At 51.8% G+C, this 9,961-nt stretch overlaps 1 protein-coding gene across 1 annotated transcript; it reads left to right on the top strand.

The window, feature by feature from the left end:
* The first annotated feature begins 4,778 nt into the window (after window positions 1-4,778).
* LOC119528537 (cytokine-like protein 1) lies at window positions 4,779-9,437 on the top strand. The gene is made up of 5 exons (XM_037828891.1): window positions 4,779-4,939; window positions 5,381-5,585; window positions 7,120-7,164; window positions 7,330-7,458; window positions 8,806-9,437. Exons 1-5 carry the CDS (start codon window positions 4,896-4,898, stop codon window positions 8,887-8,889), a joined length of 507 nt encoding a protein of 168 aa, XP_037684819.1. The 5' UTR covers window positions 4,779-4,895; the 3' UTR covers window positions 8,890-9,437.
* Window positions 9,438-9,961: the final 524 nt, after the last annotated feature.

The raw sequence follows: 9,961 nt of genomic DNA on the forward strand, positions 1-9,961 counted from the left end.
AGAATAATCTCCCTTACTTTGAGTCAACTGACTATGACTTTAATCACATCTGCAAAATATCTTCACAGAAACATCTAGATAAGTGTTTGGTGGAATAACTGGGGCCTGTAGAATAGCCAAGTTGAAACATCACAGTATGGAATAGGCTGACAGAAACAGATGATTTCTTGGTGGCCTCGAGTTCCTGGGTCAAGCCATTCCTGAACCCATTCTGCCTCTGCCTTTTCCAGTTGCACTTCCCAGAAAATCCCTTCTTTGGTAAGCTAACCTGGGTGTTCTGTGACTTGCACCATGGAGTCCTAACAGACAGAGGAAGGGCATGACCAGACCTCCCAAGGAGCCCTGTGTTCCAGTTGGGTCACACGTGATGTGGACAAGGACATTTACAGAGCACCAGCTCTGTGTTGGGCCTGGCTCTCTGTTGCAGACCCAAAGCAAGAAATGACACCTGCGCTGCCTGTGGGGGGAAGGACAAGCAAACAATAACCAGAGTGGGTGGTGCTGTGACCAGGCAGAGGAAGGCACGGGGGCCACGGGGACCCAGGGGGTGGAGGGTCAGGGCAGGCTCCCCAGAGAAAGTGACATTTCAGCTCCACCTGGAAAGGGGAGAGGAGCAAAGCAGGAAGACTGGGTGAGCAGAAACACAGCATGTGCAAAGGCCAAAGGCCACTCAGATGTGACAGTAAATACAAGCCCTAGAGATCGCTCACAGTGTGTGGTTGGGAGCTAGTTCCTCAGCCTCTCCATGCCACAATGTCCTCCTCTGTAAAATGATAATAGTAAGAAAGAGTTAATGTGTGTAAAATATACTCTCTCTTTTCCCCTCCCCTCTGCTTGCATCCTCTGGTCTCCTCTGTCTCTGAGCCTCCTGCCTCCCTCTCATAAACCCTTGGGATGACCTTGAACCCACTCAGTAATCCAGGAGCTCCCCCAATCTTGAGATCTTTAACTCTGCAGGTAAGGTGACATACACCCAGGGTCTGGGGATTTTATTCTGCTGACCACAGATGGTCCCAGAAGACATTAGTGTCTTCAGCCTTTGGACTTTTTGACAAGCATGACGCTGAGTCTGTCCGGGACACTTGCTTGCTCTCTGAGGCTTCCCCTGATAACAACACGGGCCCTGCTGGGCCATCGCCTGCTCAGCTCCCCGAGTGGCCACCCTCATCACCCATGTCTGGGGGCATCTCTCAGGCTGTCGATGCCTCCAGGGATCCCCGTGCATCCACACAAAAGTGCTGGCAGAAAGATGGGAGTGGTCAGATGCAGGCTCCCTGGAAAAGAACCTGCAGCTTTGGGGTGAGAATTATGGGAAAAAGAATCCGTGTATGTGGGGAGGGGCGAGAGGGCCCAGTTCTCCCAGCACTGTCCAGCTCTGAAATGTTCTAAGTCCCATCACTGGACTTCATGGAACAACGGTTGTCTCCTGACAGCACGTCTCCTCTGCTTCAGACCTGGTGGTCACCTGCCCCCTTGAGGTGCCTCTGACATTCCCGCGGTCCCTTCTCGTTCATCCTGGCCAGTGCCAACCTCGGCATCGGGCCCCTGTCTTCCCCAGTCATCCAGGGAGGTGGTCACTACCACCCCAGAAAGCCAGGTGCCACCGCCACATCCGAGTGGTCACCAGTGCCTGTGGATTCTGCCTTTCCATTTTCTCACTTACCTGCCCACTCCTCTCCGGCCCCGAGATCCCAGTTCCCCCTTTGCTCACCTGGATGACTGAGCCAGCTCCCGCGCTCCTCTCTCCAACTCAGAGCTCGGCCCCTTCCCCACCCACTCGCCACAGAGAAGCCCATGGTTTCATCAAAACACAAATTTGCTCCTTCAGAAACCAGCTCACAAACTTCCAACAGCTTCCTGTTGCCTCCAGGACAAACCTGAACTTGTGCAAGGCCCTCCATGACCTGGAGCCCGTCTAACGGCCCAGATACATCTCTGCCAACAGCACACAATGCTCCAGTTATTTCCATTACCCCATTTTCTTTCCTTCTCTCTGTCATGCACACGCATCTCCATGCCCACCCCACATCCCTGCTGCCCCCTCAACTATCAGGTGTCACCTGATAGAGCCGCTGCAGGGACTGGGGGAGCGGCTTCAGAAGCACCCAGCGTGTCCGCCCCCACCCCGCTTGCCCAGCGTGCTGTGCTGACTTAACTGCCCTCCTTTCTCTCCTCTGGCATCTCCGTTTATCTTGTTCACCATTTAACCCCTATCACCCATCCACAGCACCCATCTCAGTGCCTCGCACACAGCAGGCTCGCAATAAATACACGTGTCCAATGAATGGCTGAAGAATCCAGCAGAGAAATATCCAGCTGCTCGTGAGCTCTGGACCTCGGGTCATCTCTCCGGGCCTAAGGAGGCCTCACGCCATGGGGTCCCCTGTGTTTCGGAGACGTGAAGTGGAGCAGGAGAAAGCTTTGGGTGAAGACAAGGGCCTTCCTCTTTGGGAAAATTCAGCATTCACATTCCAAACTGAGCAGCCTGCTCCCGAAGGGGCTGGGGAAGGGGCCCGGGAAGGCAGCTCGAGGCGCAGAGGAGCAGGGAGGAGGTAAAGGGGGGCTTTGCAAGCAGAACATGCAAGTGGAATCCCCACTGGCAGCTCCTGAGACTGGATTTGAGCTGTGCCCTGGGGGTTCTTAATGGGCTTGCACCTCCTTGCCCTGTAGGTAACAAGAACAACAGTCAAGCAATTCAGCAGAGCCTTCCTGAGCATCTAGTCTCCCAGCTGGGGGCAGAGACGCTGCGATGGGCCAGACCTCTGTGCTGAAGGAGCACGGGAGGGGAGGGGGGCAGAGACAAGACACATCCCTCAGTGCATCATGCAGGGGAGGCCTAGCTGGACCAGAGGGGAGCACGGATTCCCAGCGTGCACGCTCGCCCGCCTCTGGGTTTGCACAGGCTGTTCCCGCTCATCCCCCTCTCCCCGGGGAATCGGAGTGGGGGTCCTCTCCTCTGGGAGCGTCCCTATCTCCCATCCCTGCTCGGCGGAGTCGGAGGTGAGGCCTCCCTTGGACATGGCAGATTGCACTGCATCCTCATCGTGTGATTCCCTGTCTGCCCCCGCCGTTGGACTGTGAGCTCCTTATTCGACAAAAACGTTCCCAGAAGGACTTGACATGAGGGCCTGCAAGCCTCCTTGCAGCTCTGAGCTAATCTGCTGTGCCCTCGAAGCCCCTTCAACAACCACGCACGGTGTTCTGGAGCAGAATGGAGTCAGATCTCTGAGCAACACATTTATCCCAGCTTCAGAGGCACAGATGTCTCCTGTTTTCCAGCACAGCAGCGTCTCTTTGCTCCAAACCTGGCAGTGAAAACCAGGGGCTTGTTTTCCTTCCCCGTCCTGAACTTTAGCCCGTTCTATGAACACAACCAGAAGCCCTGGAGCACTGCAAACCAGACCTGGAGACCCCGGCTGAGGCCGGCCAGTCTGCCAGGGAGGCCCACGCCCCCGGCCCTGCCCGGGAGGGAGAGTGTGGACTCCCCCGGCCAGAAGAAAAACACGTCTGTGTTTGCTGCTTGCCCACCTCCAAGCACACACAGTTCTGCCCTGTCTGAGAGGTTGCCCAAGAGACCGTTCCTACGTCATCTCATTAGAGGTGTTTAGAAAACACATTCTTACCTACAAAACAGGAAGGCCATGGCTTGTGATCCCTGCCAAGGGCTTTTAACACTGGAAAAGTAGATAGGAAAAAATGTCAGGGCTGGAAGTGACTTCAGACAGGGCCCGGGGTGATGCCACTCTGGGGACAGAAAATGGGATCCCAGATTGAGGGTGGGATTTCTCCAGGCAAACTCAGCAAGGAGGGGCCATTGCTGACCCCCACCCTGCCCCATGCCCAGGTCACCATGTTCTGTTTCCCTAAACCCTCTGGTCCTCATCGTTGGTGGTTTTGTCTTGAGACTTTGCAGCTCATCCCAGGCTGCCTTCCGCCCTCACTTGCAGCAGGAGGCTTTGGCAATGGCAGACTGGACTCAGGTTCCTTTCCTCCTTGTCAGCTGTGTGCCTGCAGCCAGGATAACCCCCCACCCCACCCCGAGACCCTCAGTTTCCTCTCCTAGGAAATAGGAATAACAGCGCCCATTTCTCTGACTTTTTGTGAGGCTCGGCAGCTGGCATGGTGGCTGCTGGTAGGTATGTGATGCTCTGTGCTAGGTAGGAATCTTCCTTTCTCCGACAGTTCCTGCTCCTTGCTTGTCCCCTGTCGGGGTCCAAACTTAGATTGCAAGAGTCCTGCTCACCTCTCACTCCACACTGCAAGGGGGAAAGATGGAAGGAAGTAGGGCACAGAGTCTCAAGATGAGACCAAGCTGCCCCCACCCCAAGTTTTTGACCTTGCATAAGTTGCTGGAACTCTCTGAGGCTCAGTTACCACCTGGAAAATGGGACTATTTTCTGCAGCTTCTGCTTCAGAGAAACATTTGCAGGATTTGAGGAAAGGAGTGATTTTAGCTCACACCTCTGGGAAGCTCACTATGTGGTCCACACACTGTGATTTGCTCCTTTGGAGTGGTTTCTCATTTATTCCTCCTCGCAGCCCTCCTCCAGGCTAGGTAGTGTTGTCACCCTATTTAACATGTAGGGAGAGCAAGGAAAGAGTTAAGAAACTTGCCCAAGGTCATAGCCAGAAGTGACAACCTGGCTTTGCACTGGGAGCCCACCCCTTTGACTTGGAAGTTGTTATAGGATCAACAATTGGCAAACCCAGAACATCGTCCCTAAAGTAGACCCATGTTTAGAGAAAAGCCTCATCCTCTGGGTCTGCTGGGTGCGGGGCCCGGGGCTGGCAGCTTCCCGTGGAATAGCGTGGTGGGTGCTCTCGATAACCCCTTAGGAAAGTCCTAGCTTGCACCCATCTTCCAGCTGAGGAGACGCAGCCACCTCGGAGAGTAAATGACCGTCCAGGGCCACCAGGTGTGGACACCGAGGCTGCTTGGGTGAGTGCCAATCAGTCACTGCTAGTCCCCCACCCAATTGTGCTCTGGGACAGTCCCTATGGTAACTGAGGGTCCAGGCTGCCCACCCCTCGCCTCTGACTGACCTTCCCAGCCATCGGCATCCCACCCCCACCACCGGCACCCTGCTACTCCTGCCATCTCAGACCTGACATGAAAAACCCTTGCAGAGAGAACTTCTCAGTGAAAGAGGGGGAGAGGAAGACCCCGCTTCCCTGCTTCCCTTCCAGGCCCCCCCTTAACGAGGGGGCCTTCAGGTCTGAAAGGATCCAGTGTCCCCAGCCCGGGTGTGCCCCATCCTCTCTCCCACCTGGCTGGACCTCTCCGGGTTTTGGCTGGGCCCCAAAGGAAACGGGGGGCGTGGAGCTCAGCCTGGGACCACCCCCAGGCAGCTGCCTCCCCCTCCCCTGCGGCTGCTTAAAGGGGCGCCGGCAGCGCCAGGGGCTGCAGTGAGCCCTCCGCCCCGGAGACCATGCTGTCCCGGCCGCTCCCGCCGCTGCTGCTGCTGCTGCTGCTGGCCCTGCCCCCCGCCGCGCGCCCCGCGCCCCCGACCTGCTACTCCAGGATGCTGGGCCTGAGCCGGGAGATCACGGGCGCCTTCCAGAGCCTGCAGGCCACCGAGCCCCGGGTGAGTGCCCCCGGCTCAAGCAGAGTTGTGCTTGAGCACAGGCGTCCTGACCAAGGCAAAAAAAAAAACAAAAAACAGAGATTTTTTGTTTTTTTGGTAACTGTTAAGAGCAAGAGTATTTGTTTTATTCCCATCCTTATTAAAGACAATACCAGCGGTTTGCTTTTTTATTTTTTAATGAAAGGAAAAATAATCAAAGAGATCACCATTTTTGTTTGCAAATTCCTTGTAAACATCAAAGGCCTGCTATCAAAGGCAAAAAAGCTCTTCCTAGAATCTAGAACTTCAGGGTTAAGGCCCAAGATTCGGCCTTCCGTTCAGAAGCCACTGATTGAGAATGGGGATGGAGGGGGGGCTCAGACTCGGAACAGACCACCCCTTAACCGCTGTGCCAACTTGGGCGTCTGTAACTCAGTTTCCACATCTGTAAAAGGTGGTCACAGTAGCACCCCCTCAGGGTGGCTGTGGGGACTAAGGTTCCTTTAGAGGCGAAGGGTGAAGTCTCCGTAAACATCAGCTGCGGGCCAAGGGGAACTGTATATGGTAGAAACAAAGCACAATAAGCTACCTTGAAAGCTTTGGTAAAATTCAGAAGCATCCCTTTACCACTTGTAAAAACCCTTCAAATAGCATGTAATGTTTCTCAGGTGTTGGGGTCTACAAGACCCTAACTAACACCTTCTTTTTATGCTCTCTTTAGAAGTTAAATAACATGTATTTCTTTCTAATTTGAAAAGTAACATTTTCTGTAGACGGTGGGGAAATGCACAAAGGACAAAGCAGAAAATGAATATTACTCGCAATTCTACCACCTAGAGGTAACTGCTGCGATAACATTTTGGAGAGCATTTCAACTTTTTGTCTGTGCAGAGGTGTTCAGATACATACGTGGGGGTTGCGGGGCAGGTATGTGGGTGAAAACAAAATGTGGATGAAACAGCACAAGCAGTTTTCTGACCATTTTTAAACAAAAGTATTAAATAAATTACTATTCTTTCGTAGCACCATTTTGCTGTTTAGTTGCACTATAATTTAGTCAATAAATTCCTTGTTGACTATATAGCGCAATCATCTTTTAAAGACACCTGATTTTAAAATGTTAAAAAAAAAAGTACATAGGCTCTGAACTGCAGAGCTGGAGGGAAGTGGAGTGATTATGTGTTCTAACTCTCTAATTTCACAATTGGGAAACTGAGTCAGAGAGGGGGAGGGGAGTCACACCGGGGATGACTGGTAGGCTGGAACTTCAGTCTGGGTCTTCTGGTGTCCAGGCATGCACAGAAGCAAAAGGATAATAAAGTAACATAAAATCACGGAGAGGGAGAGTGCAGAAGCAGTTGTCTACTCACAGTACAGGATATAAAGGTTGAATTCCAAATGCAGACTCCTGGAAGCACAGCTTCCCCACTGCCAGAGGAATGTGGTATGTGAAGCAGGAAATCACAGTGCTTGCCACAGCGTCAGGGGTTTGGGGCTGCGGAAGGGCTGGCGGGGATCCCCTGGGGGTCACCACACCCCGTCTCCCTTTCTGCAGGAGCCGTGCGTGAGATACCTGCCCAGGCTGTACCTGGACATACATGTAAGTGGAGCCTTTCTGCCTGGGGGTGAGGAGGCTTGGGTCTGATTTACAGGGCACGGGATGGGGGGGGGGCAGGGGTCCCATCCCGAAGGAAGCAGGTGCCCCAGCTCCCTCCCTCCAGCTGCTCACGTCTCCCGGCACCCTCCCTGCTGTCCCCCACTCCAGAACTACTGTGTGCTGGCCAGGCTGCGGGACTTCGCGGCCTCGCCCCAGTGTTGGAAAGTTGCCCAGGTGGACGCTCTGAAAGACAAGGTGCGGAAACTGTACATCATTATGAACTCCTTCTGCAGGCGGGTGAGTGCACACCTTTGGAGGTCCCTCTTCTGCTCATTATCAGCAAGGCTTTCTGAGCCTAGGAGAGAAGGGCTGGGCAAGTGACTGGGGTTTAGCCCTGACCGAGCCAAGAGCTCCAGCAGGTGCGGAGTCAAAACCCAGGACTGCACACCAGCCACACAGGACCACTCTGCCAGAGCCAAAAGGGTGGGGGGTCAGGGGTGCCAACTGAGGGCTATGGAATTCCAAGAAGGAAGAATTCCCTGTGCACTGGGGTCAGGGGATTGTTCTTGGAGGAGGGGGGCTCTTTGGGTGTGCTCTGCAGCACAAGGGTTCTGGTGTGAAGAGGGCAGAGAACCGCAGAAAATCAGCACTGATTAAGATGCACAGAGCAGAGTCACGTGGTCCTAAAGATGCAGTCTTCAGCATCAGGCAGGCCTGTGCTCTCGTCTTTGTCCCCCTGCTCCCCAGCAGGGAGTGTCCCTCTCTGAGCTGCAGTCTCCTCCTTTGGAAACCAGGGACATAATAGTGCATCTTTCATGAGATCGTTGGAAGAATAACAGTAATTTTACTCTTAACGTGTGCCAGGCACTGTAGCAACCGTTGATCCTCAGAACCTCAATAGGGTGATTTACGTAGAATTCTAGCATCATGCCTGACCCAGAGTGAGCCTTCGGAAAACGTTAATAATTGACTATTAAATTATAAGTTATTTGTTCATGCCCCAATGATTCATTACACATTTGCTCTCTGCGTCTGTTCCCTCCTCATTCCCCTTTCCTCTTGGTCTGTGGGGGTAAGACAGGAAGATGCTATAATTATCCTACAGTCTGATAAGTGATATCATTGACTAAAGTGTCTGAAGATGAGATCTGATGCTGTTACTCATGGTATATCCCAATGCCTGGTCCAGAGTTGTCGCTCAGAAATTAAGATGCATTTCATTCATTTGCTCAGCCATCCATCCATCCATCCATCCATCCATCCATCCACCCACCCATCCACTCACACATCCATCCATCCATCCATCCACGCACACATCCATCCATCCACCCATCCAGCCAGCCATCCATTCATCCATCCATCCACCTATCCACTCACATCCATCCATCCATCTGTCCCCCCATCCATCCATCTGATGAACCAATGTATGAGTGAATTCAATAAATAATAAAAGAATATACAAGATTCTATGGGAATGTGAGGGAAGAGCAACTCATTCTCCTTGGGAGAGTAAGAGATGGGAAGTTTCCACATAAAGGGGCACAATGGAATGGTCTCTGAGGATAATCAGGAGTCCTACAGTTGCGTGCAGTCTCTGCAACCACCTTCAGTTACATTCCTGCTCATCACCCGTCTCATTTTTAGGATTTGGTGTTCTTGTCAGATGACTGCAATGCCTTGGAATACCCGGTCCCGTCGACCATGGTCCTGCCAGATGGTCAGAACTAAGGTAGCCCAGACCAGAGAAGGAACACAAGGGGACTGCAGTTGTATCAGCTGCCTAGGCTCAACGGGCTAAAGCCACAGCCCCACAGGTCTCTCTGTTACTGTAGTATCTGAAACTGTCACATGTCTCTGTCTTCTGGAAAGCAGAGCTGGTGCTCCTACCTAGGAACCTAACTTTGAGCATAGAGTTAGAAGCCTCATTTTGACCTTCCCCCAGAATGATTATATACACAAGCCGTGTTTATTTGATCAGTAAGAAGAAAATGGCTAATGGGCTTCTCTTTTAGAACAGCTAGCTTGAGAACAAGCAAAACTGTGTGTTTTTATTACTGCTTTAATGGAGTGGTGATACCATTTTTCTTTCTTGATAGGAGCCTGCTGAAATTTAACCAAGTTTCTATTTTATACTTTTCCCACTGCAAGCTTTCATTACAGTTACCTTTCATTTTTAAAGAAATGATACTGCTTTTTAGGATATATTTGCAACATCATTAAATAGTGTTGACAGGAGCCACTCTTTCATTGAAAGGTGATGAAAATAAAGAATACATTTACAGTGAGAAACATGTGTTCTGCTGTATTTATCCAAGGTGGATGTCAGAGGGTTTATTTCACGCTCTTCTTGAAAGTTCCTGCTGTTAGCATGATGCATCTTTCTTTTTCCCCTGATCTTGGGTGTCCCAGGGTCTGCTTCAATGCACCCTGCATGGATGTCTGTTCTGAAAAGATTGGGAGATGCCCCAAATCATATTTGGGGACACACTGTATCTTGTACTGTATCAGCAGGTAGGGTAGTACCTGACCCTTTTCACATTCATCGGTTCACTGACTCCTCATAAGAAACCTGTTGTGGGTGATGTAGGAGGCTAAGACTCATGTAGGATAAGTTACCCGCCCACGGCTGCCAGCTGGTAGGTGGGGAAGACTGGATTGAACTCAAGCCGTGTGACTCCAAAGTCCCACAGTGCCTCTCTGCAGATGATTCACAAGAATGATTTATTATACTTTTATTATCTATTTAGAAGTATGAGTACACAAAATCATTTTGCCAAAAGATCTCCATTTTGCAAAAGAA

Source organism: Choloepus didactylus, chromosome 3 (assembly GCF_015220235.1).
Source record: "Choloepus didactylus isolate mChoDid1 chromosome 3, mChoDid1.pri, whole genome shotgun sequence".
Lineage (NCBI taxonomy): Eukaryota > Metazoa > Chordata > Mammalia > Pilosa > Megalonychidae > Choloepus > Choloepus didactylus.

Bases quoted from the DNA above. Each gene is read 5' to 3' on its own strand.
- LOC119528537 (XM_037828891.1), top strand. From the start codon at position 4,896: ATGACCGTCCAGGGCCACCAGGTGTGGACACCGAGGCTGCTTGG. The intron at 4,940-5,380 runs GTGAGTGCCAAT...GGCTGCTTAAAG, and splicing joins TGGACACCGAGGCTGCTTGG to GGGCGCCGGCAGCGCCAGGG. The intron at 7,165-7,329 runs GTAAGTGGAGCC...CCCCCACTCCAG, and splicing joins GGCTGTACCTGGACATACAT to AACTACTGTGTGCTGGCCAG.